The following is a 27532-nucleotide window of genomic DNA, read 5'->3' as shown; positions in this document are numbered from 1 at the left end:
TTTGGTCCTACTCAGTCCTATGATCTGCTTAGAGCTTTTTCGATCATAGGCTTTAATGAGAGCTTTGGAATGAGTTAATCCTGGCGTGTCTGACCATGCCATAAAGGATTTATTTAAATAGATGTTCTCCAGGGTCATTCGAGCGAGACTTTTGGGAACACCACAAAAGGGTTCTGGACCATATTGTGTTCCCTCCGCTCCCGCTCTGGCTAGTTCGTCGGCATTTTCATTGCCCTCGATTCCCGCATGACCTGGAACCCATCTCAGCGTTACTCTGTTCCGTTCTCCTAGAGTATTTAGTCGACTCATGCAGTTTTCTACCAACTTTGAGGTGATTAAGTTGGAGTTTAAGGCCAGCAGCGCGGCCTGACTGTCTGAGTTAATGTAAATTATGTGGTTGGCATAATTTTTTCGCAGGTTAGCTTCCGCACATTCAATAATGGCGTAGACTTCTGCCTGAAAGATAGAGGCAAATTCAAAACCGACCGTAACGCCTATGCAATAAGTTCAAGATCAGAATGAAGTATAGTTTAGTTTAAAGTCTTAATTGAGGTTTGACTAGTCAAACCCCGATTTCATTAAATTCAGTTTCGACGTTTGACTGACCAAATTAGTCTCTCCTAGGTTTGACTAACATTCTTTAGTCAAAGGCCGAAATGTTTGGGCTTTGACTAAGACTTCTAGTCAGACCTGAGGATTGACTAGTCAAACCTAGGAGCGCCTGAGCTTCGAGGTTTGACTATAACATAGACACTGTAAGCAGGTACCTAATAGGTGTAACGAAAACTTAGAACATAATCGTTTTGTAGAAGTAGGTGACATTAACAAGTTCATCAATATTAACTAGGTAATACAGAACGTCCTTGTCATTGTCTGGCCATTAAAGTAATGAGAAATACATATTCCGAATTTTGGACTGCACATGTGGAGTGAAAAAAAAACCGTTTTGTTGTATCAGTTTTCTTAATCTTGTATACTGAGTGGAATTACCACTGATAATATACATTATATGTACCTATCCTAAGTATGAAAAACTATCAATTAGTTAGTAGATTTTAATGACGTTTGTTTAGTTTGCAGATATGATGTAGGTACAGGAAGTAAAGAACGCTAAACGATATTGTATTCGATACGATGAATCAACGTTCAGCATGTAATTTATAAAACGTGTCATGAATGCACATAATGCCAAGTATATTATTTTTAATTTTAATGAATTAGAATACATTATTATGTATTTAATTAAAAAGCGAGAGAGGTAATAAGCTTTTAAGAACGTTACGTACACTTACGTACGTATGGAGAGTTGTTTAGTAGCCTGTCCTATACCTACTTATTACACCACTGGGAAAAGTCCAACGCTCTTTGAAAATAACTATTATAACTTTAAAAAAAAATAAGACCGACTTCAAATGCGTGAACACAAAAAAAAACTAAAAATTGAAAATATTGGGTATAAAAAAGTTCATCCCCAATTTTCCACCCTTGGGGGTAGAATATTTTCTTCAAATTCGCATGAAACCACCCTTTTGATAATACCTATTCAACAAAAAAAATATCGTTCAAATTGATTTATAATCGGCGGAGATATTGCGTATAAAAAAGTTCATCCCCAATTTTCCACCCTTGGGGGTTGTTTTTTCTATTATTAAATTTAAATGGGACCACCCTTGAGGTATTACCTATACGCAGAAAAAAGATTTGTTCAAATCGGTTCATAATTGGCGGAGTTATCGCGTAACAAACATAGAAAAAAAAAACATACGGGTCGAATTGAGAACCTCCTCCTTTTTTGAAGTCGGTTGAAAAAAAGTTACATGATGATTGATAACTAATGAGGGTTTTCGCGATTGAAAAATCCGCCAGATGGCGGGACGTGGATTTTGACATATCTGTCAATGTCATGTCAAAAATAACCAATCATGCAGCATTTGGACCTCGCGTCTACGTATTGCCATCTAGCGGATTTTTCAATCGCGAAAACCCTCATTAAAACAGCTTTTATAGACAAGCCCTTGAAATAAAAGTAAATACCGTTTATTTTTTATTTTCTTAATTTGCATGTGTTTTTTTTTAAATCAATGACCAAGAAAAACCTGCTTATGATAACGTCACCTCACACAAGTACAATGGAACGTTATCTTTGTAATATTATACATGACTTACAAAGATTTAAAAATTCTGGTGTATTGCTAACTACGTCACGTCATTGTATTTCAATACTAATACCATTTCGTCTCATGGATATCACTTTAACAAATGTTTTAAAGTTTTAAGATTCCTTTGTGATGTGACGTCATTTGACTCTACATCTTTTTATTTTATTAATGTTCTTTTTTCAGAAAATAATATCCGTACTCAGTAAGTACCTACAGACAGTTTTAAATACTTCTAAAGTTCTAACTATGGTGCCCATGACTAAAACTTCTTTATTTTGGTCCTAAATATTAAAAATAATGTACGTAGGTATGATGCCAAACAAAAACACAACAAACAACAACAAAAATTTAAATTCATGCCACACATCGTTATTGTTATCTGACAACCTGCTGTCGTCATTAATTTATGTATTTTTCTCGTACACGAGTTTGGTTGGTTTGTTTTCATTTAACACTAGCTTTGTCCCATAACATGGGTTTGCTCATCTATTATCAAAATGTAGAGACGCAAAGCAAAACTTACACATTTCGTAAAATACATAAACAAAATTGATAACAAATCAATGCTTAACTGAATAAACCCATACCAAAAAGGACCTTTGTGAAGGCGAGCGCGCAAAAACAGACAAAACAAATGTTTACGTTTTTAATATACACGTTATGTAATAGAGCTGATTATCAGATTAGATGCAAAGCGTAATCGTTTGAAGCCAAAACGTCACGCATTATTATGAACAATATTCAGCTCGTACATAAATAAATGAGCTTCATTATAAATTATACATAGATTTTAGAAAGATCAAAACTTTTAACTGTACTTTATGCTAAAAACACTATTTCCATTTCTTTTAACCTTTGAGAGTAGGTAATTAATAGCTTCCGAATGTCGATCCGAATCTGTGAAAATACGGTCCCGAGTTGTCGTAGAACTATAGATACGCATGATAGGTATCGATTTCCGTCATCCGATTCTCTAGTTTTCTAGATCCGGTTTTTTACGGATTCGGATTTCGGATCACGCGTAGTGCGAAACTGCTCATAAATAAAGTAAAGGCTTCTCTGTACCTGCAAAACAAGTAAGTACATAAACATTTTCTATGATTGGTGGACAAATGTATTGTGTCAAATGCTCACGCCGTGGGAGTTCTTACCTTCTTTTGTCCCTAAGAAACGCTACAGGAATGTTTCAATATGAATTTAAATGAAGAAAAATGCCTGTAGATGCAAAATGCAGTGTCTGTCTATATTTGTTAACAATGAATTCATAGGTAGGTAAATATTTAAAACTTATGCTTATATTACATGAGTATATTTTTTACTATTATTCATTTAGAGATAAGAAAATGCAATGTCACGCCGACTGGCAGTTTTGTAATGGACTAATGGCATCGACTATTTATAGTTAGCTTACCATAAGGTGAGCATTTACATTGTGAGAATTTGGAAACATTTTTGGAGAACTATTTATTTATTTATTAATTAACCATTACGTGATTGAGTTTTTGGAATGACTTCTACAGAGTGTTAGGTAAATGGGTATTATGAGCCGACATATCATCATTTTAATTATTTTAATTTTCATACAAATCTGATTTTATAAATTTTATTTTGTACTAGCTTTTGCCCGCGGCTTCACCCGCGTGAAATTTTGTGTCACGGATCGGAATAAATTGTAGCCTATATGTTAATCTGGGTTACAAACAATAATTAGGTACTGTAAAGTTTCAACAAAATCCGTTCAAAAGTTTTTGCGTGAAAGAGTAACAAACATCCAGACATCCAGACATCCAAACCTTCGCATTTATAATATTAGTAGGATAATTTCGTACAAACATTCTTCTATTAGTAGACAAATGATCTAATTGGGTTTGCTAAATTTGATTTCACCTATTACCTAATTTTCTTATTACCAAATAGGATTAGTTTTCTTTGTATAAGTCCTTGAACCATTCGTCTAATTAGGTATTAATTATATTTCGATACAAATGTACTAAGTTTAGTTCTAAGTACCTGAGCAGTATACAGCCTAATTGATTTTAACACAGCAAAATTATTACATAACTAGCGGCCGCCCGCGACTTCGTACGCGTGGATCCCGTTTTACCTCCTTCATCTATCTTACGCGGTTTAGATTTTTTCATACAAATGTTTTTTCCCACTAACTCCCGTTCCCGTGGGAATTTTGCAATATCCTGTTGTAACTAAGCTTTAAGTTTACTAAGGTACCTTTCTATAATTGCTAAATTTCAAGCATCTAACCTAAGCGGTTTAGATTTTTAATACAAAAGGATTTTCCCGCTAATTCCCGTTCCCATGGGAATTCCTAAGTATACTATAACCTGCCCAGGAGTATGAAGAATAATTGTACCAAGTTTCGTTAAAATCCGTCGAGTAGTTTTTGTTTCTATAAGGAACATACAGACAGACAGACAGACAAAAATTTTACTGATTGCATTTTTGGCATCAGTATCGATCACTAATCACCCCCTGATAGTTATTTTGAAAATATATTTAATGTACAGAATTGACCTCTACAGATTTATTATAAGTATAGATATAGATGAACAACAAAGTAGGAAGGCGCATCGGACAAGCTTGGGCGGCATTCGGGGCAAACCAGTGGCGGCGTAGCATAGGTTGGCACCCGGGGCGATCGGCACCCCCTACCCCCCAGGATTTTGGGGTTACCTACCGATTCGAAGATTGAAAGACAATCTTGTCATGGCAGATCCGCTAATCAGTACTAATCTGCGCGACTTGTGTCACCCCCTAAGGCTTGGCACCCGGGGCGGACCGCCCCCACCGCCCCCCCTTACGCCGCTAGTGGGGCAAACAGCCATGTTCTACGCTCTAAGAAAATTGCTCAACACCTAAAGACCAAGATCTTCAACCAGTGTGTACTGCCGGTCTTCGTGTATGGGATGGAGACCACGACGCTGACAGAAAAGTCTGCTGAGAGACTCCGAGTCGCACAACGAGCAATGGAAAGACAGATGCTTGGCGTTTCCCTACAAGATCACAAAAGGAACGAGTGGATCAGAGAAAAGACGGGGGTTAGCGACGTGGTAGAAGTGATTGAGAGCCGTAAATGGAGATGGGCAGGGCACATTGCACGGATGAACCAGGATCGCTGGGCCAGAAAGACCCTGGAGTGGAGACCCCGCAACAACACCCGCGGCAGGGGAAGACCGCCTAAACGGTGGACAGACGATATCCGGCAACAGGCTGGAGTGAACTGGATGCGTGTGGCCAGGGACAGAAGTCGGTAGAGGGTTGAAGAGGAGGCCTATGTTCGAAGGCGAACCCAAAGGCTGCTATAGATAGATGAACATTAAAAAAATTAAAATGATGATATCAAATTTCTGACTTCACCATACTATTTATATGCATATTATTATGTTAACATGGGCTAGTGTCTGCTCATAATATACCCATTTACCTAACACCCTGGACCCTGTATAAACACTATTCTACGAAATTATTAATAGATTTTGATGACTTGAAAGTACGGAGCTAAGAGCTATGTTTGGACGTTTCTTACGTATCAGCTTTTTGTTCCTTCAAAAAGTTCCTCTATTTAAAACTTTATGGCACACAATAGATTAGGTATAAAAGGCGAACCTAATGCCGTATGGAAATTTCTTCCAATAAGCTCCCAAACAATAAATTAAGAGTAGCTCTATGCGCTCTTTTTTAACCACAACGGGAAAACTCTTGGTCTGTATCTCATTTGATAGAAAGGCTGATCAGGCTGAAGGTAGAAGCGAGTTGCACACGGAAATCTCAACCACAGACTAACTGGCTATCTTACCACTAACTACCGGAACACAACAATGCCGTTAACATTGCTGTTAAATTGACAGATTATTGGCGCATTTTCATTAGTCGATAACTCATTCGGTATACAGCTACAGCATGCGGGGACTCCCCGCATGCGAGATACGAGATAACGACCAATGAAAGTTGCAAGTCGATACGCGTTCGGTACAATGCCTTCGGGGATTCCACGCATGCCTTATACCGACCGTGCTATCGACCAATGAAATTCATCATTCAGATTTTTTTCGGACGCGCCATGCTTATTTCTATTTTTAGTAAATTTCGCACCCAGATTGCGGGCCCTGTGGCACGCGTTCCAGAAATCTCTCGCACTCCGCATGCTATCGAAGTAGCGTCTTTCCGTTCTATACATGGCCAGAACGCACCCATAGGAAACTGCTCGTGTATATTTTGGAATGTCCCTTTGTAAATCGGTCACAACAAACTATACACGAATTTTGCGTACTGATCGTGTATAGTTTGTATCGTGGATGGATTCCGTCTTCGCTCCAAACTATACTACACCACTTACAGTTGACTAGAGTGTGTTTAGTTGATTTGATTTAGTAAAATATGGAATTATTACTTTTATTAGATATTATGCTCGTGCTTTGTCCTCGAGATTAGAAATAAGAACTACCTATGTAGTATCACGTACGGTGATGCCATTTTTAAATTAATTAATTATTACATAAAATATTATTATTTTACTGAATCTACATATAATAAATTTAGATTTATAACACTAATGTAAGTGGTTTCTGAAATTAAATTGATTAGGTAGATTTCAAATTAAATAACAATTATTTATTAGTGTAATCATAAGTTCATTTAAAATGAGAGAGAGTGAATGAAGAAAGTTAAACGTGCATTATTAACTAAAATTGTCGACCGTTTGGTGTAGTGGTTCGAAACGGATAACTGTTCCGGAGGTAGCGGGTTCGATTCCCGCACAGTACAAACATTAATTTGTGTGCATGAACATATTTGTTTGTATTGGACTGGGTGTCTTCTATGTATAATAAGTATGTATTTACAAAAAAAGTATTTAAGTATGTTTATATCCGTTATCTAGTACCCATAGTACAAGCTTTGCTTAGTTTGGGACTAGAAGCGCAGTGTAAAATGTCCAGGGATATTTATTTTTATTTATAAGCTTTTATCTCAAGAACAAAATCATTTTGACATACATAATTCTTAATTTTAGAGTTATTGGAGAATTGATAAAATATCAGCCCCAAAACAAATATATTTTCTATGGCAGAATACAAACACCAAAAAACTCAGTTATGAATTAATATGTAATAGAAAGAGAGGTAAATAAGTCAAAATAAGTAATCGCGAACTTATTACAATACATAAATGATTAGTCCGTATGCGTACTGACGATGTATATTTTGGAGGAAGATAATTGACCTAAGTCACTACAAAGTATACGCGAGCAGTACGCAGCGTATGCGTACTGGTCGTGTATAGTTTTGAGGAGCTTAGTAAAAAAAGTCATATCCAAACTATACTCAATTAGTTTCACACCCTTGCGTTCTGGCTACGTATAGAATGGAAAGACGCATCGAAGCACCCTATCGACTAGTGAAATTGCGCCATAAGGCTGAGTTCCACCATCTTACTTTAATTTAAAACGTAAACGTCAATGTCAAACTCCATACAAAATGCACCGGTTATTGTTATAGTTAAAGTAAGTTGGTGCAACTCAGATAATGTTGCTAGCTAGCCAATATTACTTCTATGTTTAAACGACGCCGATAAGTAATTTAATTTATATCGACAATTAGTATGTAACCCATGTAAAGAAACATTTCTCAGACCTATTCAAATCATAATACCGCGCTAATTAAATTATTAAACTAAATTAGGTACCTACTTTACGACTCTACTATAAAAATGCTTGTTGATTCTTGGGCGGAAAAGTTTTTAATTAATTCTACGATTTCTCACGTTGCTTATCATGAAATAATTCTTTCGTTAGGTAAGAGTTTACATATTTTATTTTATAAAATGAAATTTTATTAAAATACGAATGTTATTGTTGACATCGTTCGAAGGCTTTTCAAAGACGGGAGTTACTCGTAGTTCCCAAAAATACACAAAATATTGAAGATTTTAATTATTATCTCTGTTTAAACTGTGTTATTGTTTTTAATATAAATTAATCAAAATGTAAATATCACAATGCCTTCAAAAGTTAGGTTATTTGTGAAATGTTATTTGTATCAACACGCTGGAGGTTAAATAATGAATTGTTGCAGATTTTATGTTGGCTTAAAAATAACTATCATTATGACAAGCACAATTTTTTTGATTGTTATCAGCGCATGAACTTTTAAAACAGGTGTTCGATGTCTAAATCGATCAAGTCTACCGGTAAAAATAACAAGTTTGTTATTGCGATTTGCAAGATACTATTAATTGCTTAATTAATGTACAAAGCTTGCTTGAGTTTTGTTAATAATCCGGTTTACTTTACAGTTTATAAATTTAGCAAAAATGAAAAATGTATTTTCTCCAATATTATAAATTCGGTTTTGGGAACCTCTAGGCACCTTTTTAAATTTCACTGTCTTGAAAGAAATAAAAAAAAATTCATAAAATAGTTAAAAACAATAGTCCAGTCAATGAATGCTTTACCGACGGTGTAGAGAGAAATCCGTGGAACACAATTTCTGACCTCGGGACTTTATTTAGACTAGTTAGGAGGTGAACATAGCAAAAGTCCCCGCCCTTAGCCCTTGAGCCGGCGGGGTGAGGGGGGTTTAAAGGTACTACTTTTCGGTTTTTCGCTTAATCCTCGGAAACTATGCGTCCTAGTGACATGACTACTATGAACCAAAAAAAGCTTATTCCATTTGCTACAGGTGAGACAGTCAAGTTTTTCTATATCTTTTATAGTTTTCACGGCATCTGCTCTAGAAGGTCTGTAATATTGGAAATTTTATTTTTGTCTTACATGTTCCCATCAGGAGAAAGTCGACTAAATCAACATTAAGCAAACATTTTAAGCATGCGGGAGCATGTTAAGCCTAGTTCCAGGGAGGGGACTGCACCGTGCGTATATTTAGACAACCCAATTGAAACCACTTTTGACTCCTCATCACTCAAAAACTACTGTGCATTAACACTTCAAATTTGGCTCATGTGTTGAGACTTGCAAGTTAAACATCAGCTTCAAATTTCGTAAATATACCTCAAACGGTTATTTAGGTATTGACGTTCAAAAATCGACATTTAGAACACTAAAATCTATCTATCACCTGTGAAGTGTTAAAATTTACTGGTTTTTTATTTGTTCCTTTGTATTTACACATCTACCTATCTGGATGCCAAATTTGAACCTTCAAGGTCATCTGGTAGTGGTTACAATTTGGTCTATAGGTCAGATATGTAGATTTTTGGACGTCAATATCTAAAGAACCGTTTGAGGTATATTTATGAAATTTGAAGCTGATGTTTATCTTGCAAGTCTCAACACATGAGCCAAATTTGAAGTGTTAATGCACAGTAGTTTTTGAGTGATGAGGTGTCAAAAGTGGCTCCAATTGATTCGTCTAAATATACACACAGTGCAGTCCCCTCCCTGGAACTAGGCTTAACATGCTTCCGCATGTCTAAAATATTTGCTCAATGTTGAATTAGTCGATTTTCTCCTGATAGGAACATGTAAGACAAAAATAAAATTTCCAATATTACAGACCTTCTAGAGCAGATGCCGCAAAAACTATACAAGATATAGAAAAACTTGACTATCTCACTTGTAGCAAATTGAATAAGCTTTTTTTGGTTCATAGTAGTCATGTCTCTAAGACGCATAGTTTCCGAGGATTAAGCGAAAAACCGAAAAGTGGTACCTTTAAACCCCCCTCACCCCGCCGGCTCAAGGGCTAAGGGAGGGGACTTTTGCTATGTTCACCTCCTAACTAGTCTAAATAAAGTCCCGAAGTCAGAAATTGTGTTCCACGGATTTCCATCTGCAATGCTTTATTGACTGGACTACAAGATTAATTCTCGCTTGAATACAATTACTGAAGCAGTGAGTGAATCAGCCAGCAGTGACTAACCTGGTGAACAACTAGAGTATGCGACTACTCTAGTTGTTCACCAGGTTAGTAGCCGCAAGCATAATGTTGTGGGTTCAAGTCCTAGCGGAGGCAGTCAGAATTTTCATGCGAAACATTTTGATTGAGTTAAATTTGCAAAAAAAATACTGATTAAAAGTATGAAATAGTGATGAGTCATCAGTTAAAAGTCACAGAATTTACTCCGAAAAATACGCCAGTAATCGTAAACATTTGCAAGTGCGTAAATTGTTTGTCTGATTATCGAGATACGAGTTACCACCGGCAGATGAATTTTGGTCCTGATTGGCAATACAAATACGTAGCTGCGTAGAATATTTATTTGAATGTCTGCATGTCTTACGGTTTCATCTTGACTATAAATACGGTGCTTCCGGTGCTTATCTGAGAGGATGGTTTTACATTATTTAATACAAGATTTAACTACTAGATCGATTAATAACACTAGTTGACAAAAAAAAAGTTTTTCTTTTACCCAAAGATAATTCATATCGGATGTGTTTTCTACCAGCCCCCTTATTACAAAAAAATATGTCTCATATTTTTATCACGTCAAGTTTTTGAGATATCGATATTAACCTAAGTAAGCTGTCTTGTTAGCCGTGTCGGAGTTTCTACTTTATTTTAATTGCGTTTAAGTATTATTTTAACATTTTCACTTGTTTTAAAATGTCACCAAGGCAGTGTAAATTAAGCCCAAATAACTTTTGCTAAGTTTGTGGTCAAATTATATTGTCAAAAAAGAAGAGACCAATCACTGAGGCCATAAAACGGGCCTATTTCTATCACTTTCAAATCTCGGTAACAAACCTGATAAAAAATGGGTTTCTGGTTTGGTGTGCGAAAATTTGAGAAGTATATTATTGCACTAGGCTGCAGGAAAAAGAAAACATATACGATTCGGCACTCCAATGTTATGGAGAGAACCAACAAATCACACTAATGACTGTTACTTCTGCCTCACTGAAACTACAGGTTTTAACAACAAAAACCAAGAACATACAATGTCCTGATGTTGCATCAGTCACAAAACCTATGCTACAATCTCAAGGAGTTCTTTATCCGTCATTTCCCAGCAATTCCAGTAAGGGAAAGATGCTTGGTATTAATTTAAAGCAGTAGTGAAAAGTTTCATGGGAAACTATAAATTTATCTGAGAATCATGCAGATATTTATTCCAAATTATTGAGGAATTACCAAGAAATGGGTGTGAATAAGTCGTTAAAAATTCATTTTTTACATTCTCACCTGGATTTTTTTCCTGAGAACCTGGGAAGCGTGAGTGTTGAACATGGCGAAAGTTTTCACTAGGATTTGAAGGTTTTTGAGGAAAGATACCAAGGTATTTGGTATAAAAATATGTTAGCGGATTGCTGTTGGTCTATAATAAGGGAAACTGATACTTATCAGTATAAAAGAAGGAGTAACACGACTCATATTTGATTGTTTTTAGAGATAAATGTATAAAAATGATAAAAAATACTGTAGTCAATATTTACAAAATTTGACGTCCTAAATTTTTTCTAAGTTCAGTTTTTAAGTAAGGGTTAATAACTCTACCGATACATATCAGTTTCATCTCTCCCAAGTAGCAATTGGTATTAATGGCAAAATCTTACTTGTCTTAACTCTATCTAAATTTACACTTAAGCTAAAACCAAATTAACTCAGAATAGAGATTTTTTTCTTTAAGACTTTATATTCTTCATCGAGCGCTACTTAAGCAAATTAAGAATACCCAAAACCAAGTTAAGTATTATTTAGATAAATTGGTCTTAAGTTATTCTAAGCTTAAGTTAAAAAAATATTAATTTACTAAATTAAGTTTTTTTGTATGCTCACTTAATACTAAATAGTATAGATAAGGTATAATTTAAGTGTTGCAAAGTAAATAAAGTATTCGTAGATTTACTTAGGACTTTTTAAAGACCATTGTCTTAGAAATAGTTTTCTGAAGATTAAGTTAATTACTTTTTTACTAGAATTAGTACATTTTGAGAAAAAATCCACTTAACGGGACGATTTCGATAAAACAGGATCACGCATATTAATTCAAGGTAATGCACGAGCACCTGCGTGCGTATTAATCCCAACTAATATTATAAATGCGAAAGTAACTCTGTCTGTCTGTCTGTCTGTTACGCTTTCCCGCTTAAACCTCGCAACCGATTTTGATGAAATTTGGCATAGAGATAGTTTGAGTCCCGGGAAAGAACATAGGATAGTTTTTATCCCGGTTTTTGAAACAGGGACGCGCGCGATAAAGTTTTTCTGTGACAGACAAAATTCCACGCGGGCGAAGCCGCGGGCGGAAAGCTAGTTATTGATACAAAATGCGTGCGGTCGCCCGCAAACTAAATTATGCTATTATAAGTAAACTCAAAATATGATTTACTAATTAAGTATAATCTAAAATATTTTCGAAATTGTATGGTAAAGTTGGGTACAACATGATATTATACAATTTAACTAACTAGGTGACAGTAGGCCTACCTTTAAAAAATCTTAATAACTACCGAAAAATGTTTCTATTAATTGTAATCCACACTTATTTACGCTTCTCAATCTTCTCATTTAATAAATTAGAAACCCTGTGTAATTAAATTTAACAAAATCACAAATTGTTAAGTTCCATAAAAACAATTAAATAAAAACTTTTCTCAATAAATACGGCAAAAATCATATATCTGATATTCAATAAACTTAATTGCTTATCGCTGAGTGTTGCAATTACAGAGTTCAAAGAATACTTTACGACGACTTCCACACGGACAATCCGAGGGAGAAATCATGTAATTAATAAATCAGTTAGTAAATGAATTGTTCTTTAATGTATAGCAGCACCAATAATTTAGCAAGACTAAGACAGAATGAAAACTATCTAGTTTTAACTAAATAATACTAAAGATCTACTTGATACCATATGCACTTAAGTAATACTTCATCAAGTGAATTTTAAGTGTAAGTTAAATCTAATGTTTCTAAACTAATACTATGTAAAGTATAACTTGACTCAACTCTTTCTTAACTAAACTTACAAATTCAAAATCTTCTATACTCTTGCTACATTAAGACGAATTAGAATTACCGCCATTATGAGCTATGTGTAACAAAAAATAAATCAGAAATTAACCTATAATATTATATCAAGAGGACATTTAAATTGAAGTACGTCTTTGTTACACTTTTTCTAGTTGCATAAATGTCTAAGAACGTTTTCATAAAATAAAATATTATTTTATAACCTCAAAGTTTTCTTTATACAATACAATTTCGTAATATTTTATTTATCTTATTAGGTCTTTTTCAAGGCCCTCCTGTTTTATAACATTATCCATTGATTTTACACGAGAAACCACAATGCGTTTTATATTTCCTATGCAAAAATGACATTCACGGTCTATTCTAGACATAATATATATTAGTTATTAAAATAATTTAATCGCCATTTTCTAAAGTTGATTTAGTGTTAAAGATCACAATGTTTACTAAATTAAAGTTCCTCTTTAATAAAAAGTGTCTTACATAGTTCTTCATGAAGTTAAATAAACCTTAGCTGTAAAAATAATTATTACTCTTAAATAAGTATTCAAGATATCTTCAACTCTATTTCCTTGTCTAGAGTCATACTACAAGTTATATTATAGTACTTGTTTAGAAATTCTTAAAACTACACTCTTAATTAGGGTTTAAGTCTGCCTTAAGCGTTGTCTTAACTCTGTCTCAGTGATTTCCAAAGGATTGTGCCCTTTTTTGCTTACCATTGTCTTGGGGCATAACTTCAAGATTTCTTGAGTGCGACTATTGTCTTGGCCAAGACAACGGCTGGAATTAGGCTACTAGTCTTCAAGATATCTTCAATGCCTTATGAAGATAATCTGTTGCTACTTGGGCTGGGTAAAAAACCTTGTAAACTAGTGTAATCATACTCGAATTATCTTAGTTTTACATCAGAATAACGCTTTTTATTTCTGCGTTAGACTCCCTATAGACTACAGACTTTTAGTTGGCCAATATTTGGGCTACGTTTTAATTTGCATGAAGAATCGGCCGATACCAAATCGGTGTGATGTGCGCAATTTCATACATCTCTATACTGATTGACATAACCTAACTATCGGCCCACTAACTAACGTGCCTAGGCTTAATCAATACGGCTGTTTTTAAAACTAATAAACTATTTTTTCTGTGTGCTTCCGTTAGCGAATCGAATCAATTCAACTTCTATGATGAGTTCCACCAGTATATTACATATTCAACTATTTCAATTACCTACCCACCAGTTTATGTATAACGTGATTGGATCAATTATTATGTCTGAGCTTAGTTATTATCACCAATCAAGTCAAGGAATGCATTTATACAATACAACCTACTAGTACCTACCTATTATCCCGCAACTTCGTCCGCGTAGATTTAGATTATTCCCTTTGATTTAGAAAATGCTTTCTATCATAAGTTTAAGGAGCTTTATGCTTGTTTATTTGGATAAATACTTGTGTGCAATTTGATAGAATGACTAGCAGTTTTTTGTTTGCGCGGTAACCTTTCACAAAGTCCAAACTAACGAGCGACAGTTAGATAGTCTCGAATTCGACAGGGCAAGGTACAAAATTATATTTTATTTCTCAGCATTAAGTCCTCCTTCTGATAAGGGTTAGGGTACTGGAATAGACAACGAATCCTACTGTCGGGTTAAACATCAGAGAATAGATAAGAGCTCAGTGCTCAGATTTAAAGGTCCCTGAAAGTTTTGGCAAATGCTAGGAGTGGTAGAAGAATTTTTATAAATTATGTTTCTTAGTGTTTAAAAGAAAGCTTTGTGCCAAATTTCATGTCTTATTTCTTTCAGTTTGGGCTGTACGCTGATGATAAGTCAGGTTTCTTCTAGCTCCTTTAAAATATTTACCCGTTTGGACTTTAACACGATGACTAGCACTTTTATAAATTCTTGCAAAGTCCAAATTTAACGAGTGACAGTCAGATTGTCCGAAAACATTAGGTACAAGTTCCATTTCATTTCTCAGACTACAATGCGAAAGTCATTGTGTCTCGAACGAAAGGTTAATTAGACTTGGATGGAGGATCCATCTGATAGGAGTAGGGACTTAGGAAGCAAAGATAATTTCGAGTTAAACATGAAAGGAGGAGATGCTAAGAGGTCTTGGCAGAGGACTACCTATCTCATGGGGAAAGAAGGACGAATGGCAAAGAGATCGTTGGTGTTAAGTTACACTGTAGCATCATAGACGTAGTTGTGGTACGTGTATAATTAGCAGTGGATGACCTGCACCTACCTTCATGAAGTCGGTGATGTAATTGCCCATGCAGAAGGTCATGTCGCCGATTTCGTTGGAGCAGGTGCCCATGGCGCCTTCGAGGAGCGTCTCAGTCATGGGAGGCATGTCATCCAGCGCGTTTCCTCGGTATACGTCATCGTCAGTATCCATGTCCAGGCCTGCCAATAGAAGATTCAGATTCAGATTTTTATTGGAAGCAACATAATAATGATGGTACAAAGCAGGTAAGGCCCGGTTTCCACAAAGGCGAGGACGAATTTTTCTATAGAATTTGACAGCGGTGTTGTGCGGAGCGGAAAGATGTGGAAATAATGAAATTGATTGTTTATTCAAAACATACTCCCTGAAAGGGCACACGTGTGTATTCATTATCATTTGTGACTATGAAAAAAGCCGTGTGGTAGACAGAGAAAGAACCACTACAGCTTTCCATGGATGAAGTAAGAGCATGCGGATATACAGCGGGGGGAGGGGGGAGGAGGGGACGCCCCTTTGTGGGACGGACCATTTAGAAGCAGCTCCAAAAATTTCAATTGACTTATTTAGACAAAGTTGCAACATGATCATGACATGCAGTAAAGGAGGTTAATGTAATGCAGATGGATTACATTTTATAACACCTTAAAGTCATATAATCTCACTTATCAATTTGTTTAATTTATTGTTTGTCATTATGATTGTCTAATTGTAATAGTCCTTATTTAAATTATTTAATATAAAAAAGAGGGCTTGATTCAGGGATTTACTGGTAACCTAACTACCTTTATTTGTCATTAGACATTATAATGCAAGATCAAATCCAAATTTTTTAACTGGTGTCCAAAACACTAACTATGCAAAAACATTTTTTCAAAATTAATTTTTAACTTTTTTTAAATAATTTCAACTATTTTATTACCATCATCATGGCTATACAGTGGTGCAGCGTCAGCATTACTCAGTTTCATCCTGTTTACAAACACTTCAAACACTACACTTTCAAACTTTAAAACTTTTGCACAAAACTTGCAGCACTATCACAGTAAACTGAGATCATATAATCACAACATTGTGTTAAAAAAATGCAGTAGAATACCGCCGGTAATCACAACACTAATAATAAAAATAATAAATAAACAAAAATAATTGCGATAGCTAGGCGACTGTCGCGCGCGCCTTCGCGGTATGAGTGTTGAATAAAGAGAATAATAATTATTGAATGGCTGAGCCTCGTACGCCTCTCGACCGCCGGGCGGCCTCTGACGCGGAATGACGCAGCAAAAACCAAACCACAATACCATGAGAATGTGACCCACAACATAATAGTGATTATCGAAGTGACAATATACATTTATACATATTTGCACACCTACTTCTCGTGGTCATTATTACAGACTTGTGACAAAAGTAAAAGTATCACCGAATTTAATTGATAGCAAAGTTACTGGGTAGCTAAGTAATGCCCGGATTCTTCTATTGTTTTGTATACAATTTTTTTGTATTGTCTCAGATATTTATCTATACAGGGTGTTAGGTAAATGGGTATATGAGCCGACACTAGCCCATGTTAACATGGTCATATAAATGGTATGGTGAAGTCAGAAATTTGATATCATCATTTTAATTTTTTTAATTTTCATACAATAAATTTTATAAAAATCCGATTTGTATGAAAATTAAAATAATTAAAATGAAGATATGAATTTTCTGACTTCACCATACCATTTATATGATCATGTTAACATGGGCTAGTGTCGGCTCATATACCCATTTACCTAACACCCTGTATATATAAAAATGAAACCCGTTTTCCGTTGTCACGACATAACATGAAAACGGCTTGACCGATTTGGCTGATTTTTTTTTGTAGTTTTCTAATACTCTGTACAAGGTTTTTACGGAAAAAAATATAAAGAAAATCTCTACGCTAAGGCGGTACGAAGTTCGCCGGGTCAGCTAGTTAAAAAAAAAATTGGCAAAATTAAGATTTCATTGTTGTCAGGGGTTCATAAATGTATTTGATTGTTAAACAGAAAACAAACAGTTGTTGGATTCTTTCTAGAAAAAAATGTTATAAAAATAAATTTGTATTAATGTAAAAACTAATTAATTGAAATACATACCTTCAAGTAAGGTAAATAATAACCATCAATTAATAAATAGACAACACAAACATACGAAAGCTAACAATGTTTTGTTACTGTTTAACAGTAGTATTGTAAAAGCTATTTATACAGGGTGTCCCGTAATGTAACGTCAAGCCGGACTGGGTGTTGAGGCAAGTTATGCTGGTTATCAGAAAAATATAAAAAAAAATCTATGTGGCATTTTGTCAAAATATTAGGCATTTAAAAAAAAAACAAAAAAAAATCTACTCCCGGTGACGGTCTTTTTACTCGTGTTGCCACAAATCTTCACTTTTTCCAAATTTTTTTGTTGTTATGTAACCCTGAATAATGCTGCTTCTCTAAATTGTTATCAAAATTACAAAACCAGCTGCTCCAGATTGGATGAAAAAAATACATTATTCCCAAAAAATTTTTCAAAATAAACATTTTGCCTAGTTTAAACTGACTGTACTGAAAAAAAATTGTACTACGCGAGTGTGGCAAGTGACGTCATAATTTGGCGCATTTAGTAAGGATTCCAAAATGGTATAACACTTTTAAATTCTTGCTGTAATTCTCGTCAATTTTTGTTTTTTTGGAAATAATCCCGTTTTTAACTTTATGTACCTTGGTTAAAAATTATTATTCTAATGTGCCCAAAATTCAAGTTTCTGGCTTAAGTGAGGTGAAGAAGCCATTTTAAAAGGTATGAGCGGGACGGAGAGGGCCATTTTACCAAGCAGGGATGTTATGGATATCCGTAACCGTAACCGAAACTATCGGATATCCGAAATAAAAATATATCCATTACCGTAACCGAAACTGATTCAAAAGTTACGGATAGTTTCGGATAAAGGCGGAGTCTCAAGGGTACAATTCCAAACTGCAAAACTCTATGAAATCTGCAGTATACACGCCGCAGCTGCAATGCCGCGCTGCCGATTTCATAGAGTTTTGCAGTTTGCGGTTGCGGCACGTCTTGGAATTGTACCTTAAATCTTAATATTTGTTACCAACTTGTCTGGCATTCCCTGGCACCATCTAATATGCCAGCCTGTTTTACCTTTATCATACACTAGCTGTGCCCGCGACTTCGTCCGCGTGGAATGACTTTGGGTAGGCACTTTTAATAATTTAGTCTAATTATTTTACAAATAGCTTTTGCCCGCGACTTCGTCCGTGGAGAAGTCGAAAACGTTCTCATACGATTATTTTTAAATGTTTTAAGTTATTTTCTAAATGTTTGAATACTTTTAAAATATAAAAATCAGGTTAAATAAACATGAAAATATTTTTTTCTTATATTTTATGAATATGCAGCTCGGCCTTTGATCCGGTGAAAGTTACTCGGTGGTATTATTTTTTTACAACGAAATCGAAAACTACACCTACCGCAGTATTATTGGTAAACTTTTTTTTATATTTTCCTACGGGTGCTAGAATCACCAAGCTTCCAGCATGCCACTGGCCGTGGGAGAAGGAGCTTTTCCTCAAGACTACTCCCACTACCTCAAGGGCCTCCGCCAAAACTCTCGCGCGAAAATGAGTTTATGTATACAGCGCAAGCAGGTGCCCGCGGCATGACTTTCATGCATTACTTTGCATTGTTGGGCGAGCGCACGCAGCGGGCACCCACTCCGAGGTTTAAGTGGAGGCCCCTAGAGTATGGTAGTCGTTAACATGACGTCATGATTGTAAAAAAATGCACTAATGAGTAATTAATATCAACTTTGAAGCAAATCACCACTAAAATAACTTTCTACCCCTTTTTAACATAGTTAGGGGGTGCATTTCACTAAAATACGAAACACGTCTTCCATTAATTCTGTTATAGAATGCTTATGCAAAATTTTAAGTAGATTGAACGAAGGAATCTCGTTATTTCATACAAACTTTGCCCCTCCTTTTTACCTCCTTAGGGGTAGAATTTTGGAAAATCCTTTCTTATCAGATGCTTACGTCATACAAAGAACACACCGTCCAAGTTTCAGGTCTTTACGATCAGCGGTTTAGGCTGTGCATTGATCCATCAGTAGCGCGCGTAGTACTTGATCATTATTTTGCTGCGATGTGATTTTAAAACTGCGATATCTCCTAAGATATTTATTGAAATCGAATGGTGTAAAGGGCAAGAATGTTTAAAATTAAATACTTGTGGTGAATAATTTATTTATTTGGATAAGGATTAATATCATGTTTATAAAAACACCTTCGCAAATAATGCATTATTTTAAAACAGATTTTTTTTGCATAAAAATGGTTACTATGAGCCAACCTTAAAAGATAGACATAATAATATGCTACCGCGGACTTTTTTAAAGAACTTTTAAAGGGGAACAATCCTGTCATACATGATTTTTGCGAAACTTTAACCGTTTACGCAGCGTCAGCTCTCAAAAGGAAAAAATTCACTGATTTGAAATATTCTTGATTGGTGCTCCGCTCCTATTGGTCTTAGCGTGATGATAAATAGCCTAAAGCCTTCAGGAACTAACGGGCTATCCAACACAAAAATAATTTTTCAAATCGATCCAGTAGTTCCTGAGATTAGCGCGTTCAACCAAACAAACAAACAAACAAACAAACTCTTCAGCTTTATAATATTAATATAGATAGGTGTCGTCTTAGTTGGTACATAAAGTAGCTATGTGGGTCACGCAGCATCTTGCTATTTGAATTATACCTACATTTATGAAATTCTAATAATTCCGTAACCGAAATTATCCGAAACTTTCAGATAATCTGAAATGATTTCATATCCGTGACCGTAACCGAAACTGGTATAATATTATTCTAATATCCGTAACCGTATCCATAACCGAAACTTCATATCCTTATTATCTTTGTTACCAAGTACAAGTGCAGGCAGAGCAGGTAGTAAAGGCGCGCGCGCACGGGTGACTTTTGTCACAGTATGTCAACTACTAATTACTGTCATGATGACAAAAGTTTCTGTGACTGACTGTACGGTAGTCAGTCACAGAAACATGAATTTTGGGCACATTAGAACAATAATTTTTAACCAAGGTACATAAAGTTAAAAACGGGATTATTTCCAAAAAACCAAAAATTGTCGACAATCACAGCAAGAATTTACCAAGTGTTATACCATTTTGGAATCCTTACTAAATGCGCCAAATTATGACGACACTTGCCACACTCGCGTAGTACAATTTTTTTTCAGTACAGTCAGTTTAAACTAGGCAAAATTTTTATTTTGAAATTTTTTTTGGGAATAATGTATTTTTTTCATCCAAGCTGGAGCAGCTGGTTTTGTAATTTTGATAACAATTTAAAGAAGCATTATTCAGGGTTACATAACAAAAAAAAAATTTGGAAAAAAGTGAAGATTTGTGGCAACACGAGTAAAAAGACCGTCACCGGGAGTAGATTTTTTTGTTTTTTTTTTAAATGCCTATTATTTTGACAAAATGCCACATAGATTTTTTTTTATATTTTTCTGATAACCAGCATAACTTGCCTCAACACCCAGTTCCGGCTTGACGTTACATTACGGGACACCCTGTATATTTTTTTAGTATATAGTTGCAAGAGGATATTAAGTTAAAGATAATACTTTATTGGTATTAATTTATCTGTGTCCTGCAAATTTTCATAAATCTACAATCCTTCACTTTCCTCTTCTATCTTTCCAAACCTTAAAATGCAATTATAAAATCCCAAGTAGCAACAGATTATCTTCATAAGGCATTGAAGATATCTTGAAGACTAGTAGCCTAATTCCAGCCGTTGTCTTGGCCAAGACAATAGTCGCACTCAAGAAATCTTGAAGTTATGCCCCAAGACAATGGTAAGCAAAAAAGGGCACAATCCTTTGGAAATCACTGAGACAGAGTTAAGACAACGCTTAAGGCAGACTTAAACCCTAATTAAGAGTGTAGTTTTAAGAATTTCTAAACAAGTACTATAATATAACTTGTAGTATGACTGTAGACAAGGAAATAGAGTTGAAGATATCTTGAATACTTATTTAAGAGTAATAATTATTTTTACAGCTAAGGTTTATTTAACTTCATGAAGAACTATGTAAGACACTTTTTATTAAAGAGGAACTTTAATTTAGTAAACATTGTGATCTTTAACACTAAATCAACTTTAGATAAAGGTTAATGAAAATGGCGATTAAATTATTTTAATAACTAATTTCTATTATGTCTAGAATAGACCGTGAATGTCATTTTTGCATAGGAAATATAAAACGCATTGTGGTTTCTCGTGTAAAATCAATGGATAATGTTATAAAACAGGAGGGCCTTGAAAAAAACCTAATAAGATAAATAAAATATTACGAAATTGTATTGTATAATGAAAACTTTGAGGTTATAAAGTAAGATTTTATTTTATGCAAACGTTCTTAGACATTTATGCAACTAGAAAAAGTGTAACAAAGACGTACTTCAATTTAAATGTCCTCTTGTTATGATATTATTGGTTAATTTCTGATTTATTTTTTGTTACACATAGCTCATAATGGCGGTAATTCTAATTTGTCTTAATGTAGCAAGAGTATAGAAGATTTTTAATTTGTAAGTTTAGTGAAGAAAGAGTTGAGTCAAGTTATACTTTACATAGTATTAGTTTAGAAACATTAGATTTAACTTACACTTAAAATTCACTTGATGAAGTACTACTTAAGTGCATATGGTATCAAGTAGATCTTTAGTTTTATTTAGTTAAAACTATATAGTTTTCATTCTGTCTCAGTCTTGCTAAATTATTGGTCCTGCTATACATTAAAGAACAATCCATTTACTAACTAATTTATTAATTACATGATTTCTCCCTCGGATTGTCCGTGTGGAAGTCGAAAAAGGTTCTAATAGGATTTTAATTGGTTTTTACGTTTTTAGTTTTGTTATAACATATAGGGCGGGTAAATTGCACCACCCGCATATTTCGTAAAGTATTCTTTGAACTTTGTAATTGCGATACTCAGAGATAAGCAATTAAATTTATTGAATATCGGCCATATGATTTTGCCGTATTAATGAACACATGACGTATTTTATTGTGAAAAGTTTTTATTTAACTGTTTTTATGGAATTTTAACAATTTGTGATTTTGTTAAATTTTATCACACAGTGTTTCTAATTTATTAAATGAGAAGATTGAGAAGCGTAAATAAGTGTGGATTACAATTAATAGAAACATTTTTCGGTATTTATTATGTTAAGATTTTTTTAAAGGTAGGCCTACTGTCACCTAGTTAGTTAAATTGTATAATATCATGTTGTACCCAACTTTACCATACAATTTCGAAAAATTTTTAGACAATATTTTAGTAAATCATATTTTGAGTTTACTTATCTATAGGTACCTACTTTTAATAAATCTGTAGAGGTCAATTCTGTACATGGAATATATTTTCAAAATAACTATCAGGGGGTGATTAGTGATCGATACTGATGCCAAAAATGCAATCAGTAAAATTTTTGTCTGTCTGTCCGTCTGTATGTTCCTTATACACTCAGCGGCACGGAATTTGGCCCAAGCCTAAACACTCAGATATGAGGCCAAATAGGTGTTATATACCTAAGTTTCGTGTGACATATTAACAGAACATTAATTTGTTTTTGTTAATTTAAGAGGCTAGATTAATAAAAAAATGCGTCTGTTTAACTTTTTTGACTCTAGAAACGCATTTCTTTGTTGGAGCGTAAAGAGTACGGGTAAGTTTAAATTCGATATTAAATGTTGTAAGGGTTTGGCGTTTTGTTTTTTGTTTTTAAATTAATCTTAGGGTTATTCTCGTTTCCACAATTTAAGAATAATGCCCATTATTCCAGTTCAAGTTGCTCAAATAGTGTTGTTCAGAAGACAAGGGCGTATGCAGTGGGAGATGGCTGAAACTTTCAATTTATGGCGTACAAACTTACGATACACGTTAAAAAAGCATGACCAGACCGCCTTTTACACAAGAAGACCAAGAAATGGGGAATTAAGGTGTATGTCAGCGCGCGATGACCGATTATCGTGCTTGCAATATCAAGAAATCGGGTTCTCACTACGTTTGAGACACGCCAGCGTTTACAAACAGCAAGCCCAGTGAATGTCAGTGAGCACATAACAAGAAGAAGAATGGAGGATCATAACCTGCATACTCGAAGACCAGGTCGAGGACCAGACCTTCTCCGATACCTTCGCGAAGTGCGACTTACGTTTTCTAGAGAACATGCAAATTGGACGTTAGATTAATGGAGTAAACTCTTTATGAAAACTGTCTGTTTGCGTAGTAACTCTTCTCCGCACCTTCTCTATACACTTCCACGGCCGTCTGGAGCTCTTAAGGTGACTCTGCAATCATCGATCCATAGAACTTTACTCCATTAGCCTTGCGTCCAATTGGCATGTTCTCTAGAAAACGTAAGTCGCACTTCGCGAAGGTATCGGAGAAGTTCTGGTCCTCGAGCTGGTCTTCGAGTATGCAAGTTATGATCCTCCATTCTTCTTCTTGTTATGTGCTCACTGACATTCACTGGGCTTGCTGTTTGTAAACGCTGGCGTATCTCAAACGTAGTGAGAACCCGATTTCTTGATATTGCAAGCACCATAATCGGTCATCGCGCGCTGACATACACCTTAATTCTCCATTTCTTGGTCTTCTTGTGTAAAAGGCGGTCTGGTCATGCCTTTTTAACGTGTATCTTAAGTTTGTACGCCATAAATTGAAAGTTTCAGCCATCTCCCGCTGCATACGCCCTTGTCTTCTAAGCAACACTATTTGAGCAACTTGAACTGGAATAATGGGCATTATTCTTAAATTGTGGAAACGAGAATAACCCTAAGATTAATTTAAAAACAAAAAACAAAACGCCAAACCCTTACAACATTTAATATCGAATTTAAACTTACCCGTACTCTTTACGCTCCAACAACGAAATGCGTTTCTAGAGTCAAAAAAGTTAAACAGACGCATTTTTTTATTAATCTAGCCTCTTAAATTAACAAAAAGAAATGTTCTGTTAACATGTCACACGAAACTTAGGTATACAACACCTATTTTGCCTCATATCTGAGTGTTTAGGCTTGGGCCAAATTCCGTGCCGCTGAGTGTAGAAACAAAAACTACTCGACGGATTTTAACGAAACTTGGTACAATTATTTTTCGTACTCCTGGGCAGGTTATAGTATACTTAGGAATACCCACGGGAACGGGAATTAGCGGGAAAATCCTTTTGTATGAAAAATCTAAACCGCTTAAGGTAGACGCTTGAAATTTGGCATGCAGGTATCTTAGTAAACTTAAAGCTTAGTTACAACAGGATATTGCAAAATTCTCACGGTAACGGGAGTGAGCGGGAAAAACATTTGTATGAAAAAATCTAAACTGCGTAAGATAGATGAAGGGGGTAAAACGGGATCCACGCGTACGAAGTCGCGGGCGGCCGCTAGTAATAGCATAATGTAGTTTGCGGGCGACCGCACGCATTTTGTATCAAAAATTACTACAATAAGCTGCGCACGCAGGTGCATTACCTTGAATTAATAGGCGTGATCCTGTTTTATCGAAATCGTCCCGTTAAGAGTATTTTTTCTCAAAATGTACTAATTCTAGTCAAAAAGTAATTAACTTAATCTTCAGAAAACTATTTCTAAGACAATGGTCTTTAAAAAGTCCTAAGTAAATCTACGAATACTTTACTTACTTTGCAACACTTAAATAATACTTTATCTATACTATTTAGTATTAAGTGAGCATACAAAAAATCTTAATTTAGTAAAATAAGTTTTTTTTAACTTAAGCTAAGAATAACTTAAGATCAAATTATCTAAAGAATACTTAACTTGGTTTTGGGTATTCTTAATTTGCTTAAGTAGCGCTCGATGAAGAATATAAAGTCTTAAAGAAAAAAATCTCTATTCTAAGTTAATTTGGTTTTAGCTTAACCTTTTCGCTCGGAGCGATGACGTTTATCGCACTCCCTTTCGCTCGCGAGACTGTCATGGCGGAATGTCGCAAAAATTTTGGAAGTTACAAAACTAATTTGTTTATCTTTTTCATTCAGACCTAATTGCTGAAACTTGGTAGGTTTCATCCTGAATATATAAGGTGTTACTTATCAACTTTTACAGAAGTATTCAAATGATAAATAATACAAAAATATGTACCTAAAATTGAGCCTTGACCAAGGCGTGCACTTGCATTTATAAAAATGGTGATAACAATAATAAAACTTGACTAATCTTAGAGAAATATATAAAACTATGTTTAGAAATAAATAATAATTATGATAATATCACCAGATTTTTTCATTTCACACAAAATTTTAGTATTATCTTGAATGAAACAAATCCATACTTTTTGGTTTAGAGTTCTCTCAAGTTTCAGCAATTGTTTTTGAATTAATAAAGTATTGATTTGAAATGAAACTATGCAAAAATTGTTGAAAATATTCATTACGAGATCTATTTACAAATATTTGCACTAAATAATACTTGATAACAATAAAATTTGTCATGCAATATACGAAAGTCGCTAGAACCAATCCACCATGTTTAGGACATAATTTCACCATTACCACTACAAAGGAAGTAATAAATAACGACAACACAAAGAAATATTGTTTCTTTCTTATCCCTACACCCACTTGTGTTATTACAAAGCAAAAAAGCACTTGAAATCACGAAACAAAATATGCAAATAATGCAAGCACAAACGTGACCGAACTCGCGGGAAAGACTTGAACTGTCAGCACTTCATTTCTCAATATTTGTTTTTGAATGAATGAAAGTTTATGATGTCAAATTGAGGAGCAGTTCTTTGTCTCCTTTTTTCTCGTAATCACTTCGTATAAATAAGAAAGGAATAGAGAACTAGAAACGCATTTTTAAATCGGTAGCGTTCTCGCGCACATATGCGCGCGCCCCGAGCCAACGGATAGTAGCATTGTCGCGCGCACATTTGCGCGTTTCCCGAGCGAGAAGGTTAAGTGTAAATTTAGATAGGGTTAAGACAAGTAAGATTTTGCCATTAATACCAATTGCTACTTGGGATGTTTGTTTCGTTTTTATTCTATTTTTAAATATCTAGAGGGTGCATAAAAGTAATGTACCTCCTACCTACTTTAAAAATATAAATAATACTTTTCTTTGACTTTGGTAAGGGATTGATTAGCTATTATTTTATGTTGAGGACTGAATAGGCCTCCTTTGATATATTTCATGTTATGACCTCAAAAAGATTAGCATGGTTACTAAATAATAACAAATACCTACATCATAAAGTTTAAAGAGCTGCATGTTTGATCAGAAAGCACATAATTGTTTTATCTAATATTTGATCAATAATCAATAATAGCAACCGACTTGTAAAACAAACTTTTATAACTATGGTCTTACCTTCAATTATTACTGTCCAACGTGGAATTTATGCACTTACTTTCTTCGAGAGGGCTTTTACCCCTACTAATTTTATATAACTATTAGAGAACGACAAGAACAATTTTTTTATAAATGCTTTTGCAAATTAATAGCATATCGATATAAACTACTTTAGGTTGCAAATATTGTCTTATGATGCAAAAGCTTAGCCTATAAGTATATGTAAGTTATTGCAATCGTTTTTTTTAAGATTTGTATACTTATTCTTATCACAAAAATTGGAAAAATAGCGTCGAATTTCGGCTAAACTTTTTGACATTGATTGTTCAATGACAATTATGACAATGACAGACAGCTGGTCACATCTGACAGCTGACCACAGATTGTGCAGCTGACTGACTTTTTGGACGTTCCAAACTCCTGAAAATTAGTATTTTTCGTCTAGAAATCAAGACTAACGTCTATTAGGGCGTTGTGAGCGACTTACTCATAAAATGCGAAATGAACCTATGGAAATGAACGCTCGAACTATGGCCCGAAAGAATGAATCATGAATTTGTAATACTGGTAATACTTACAATTAGTTAAAAATACAATTGCCTTTTGGGATTCTAAATTTTGTAAAGTCAAACAAAATCTATGTAGGTATCATGATGAATAACGTCTTGAATCGTTTTTATGCCCTAATAGATTTTACGTCATTCTTCACACTCGCCATCTCGCCAAAAGGATCA

General features: G+C 34.7%; 1 protein-coding gene across 1 annotated transcript in view; it reads right to left on the bottom strand.

The window, feature by feature from the left end:
* The window catches only part of LOC135088516 (kelch-like ECH-associated protein 1B), a 45461-nt gene extending 28915 nt beyond the window's left edge, over positions 1-16546 (bottom strand). The window contains exons 1-2 of the mRNA XM_063983349.1: positions 16268-16546; positions 15367-15527 (exon numbers count right to left, since the gene is read on the bottom strand). Of these exons, the coding sequence (XP_063839419.1) occupies positions 15367-15527; positions 16268-16316 (210 nt within the window). The 5' untranslated portion in view covers positions 16317-16546. The remainder of the gene's footprint in view (positions 1-15366; positions 15528-16267) is intronic.
* Between the last annotated feature and the right edge of the window lie 10986 nt (positions 16547-27532).

This window comes from Ostrinia nubilalis, chromosome 4 (assembly GCF_963855985.1).
Source record: "Ostrinia nubilalis chromosome 4, ilOstNubi1.1, whole genome shotgun sequence".
Classification (NCBI taxonomy): domain Eukaryota; kingdom Metazoa; phylum Arthropoda; class Insecta; order Lepidoptera; family Crambidae; genus Ostrinia; species Ostrinia nubilalis.
This window is presented reverse-complemented; position numbering and strand designations above follow the sequence as displayed.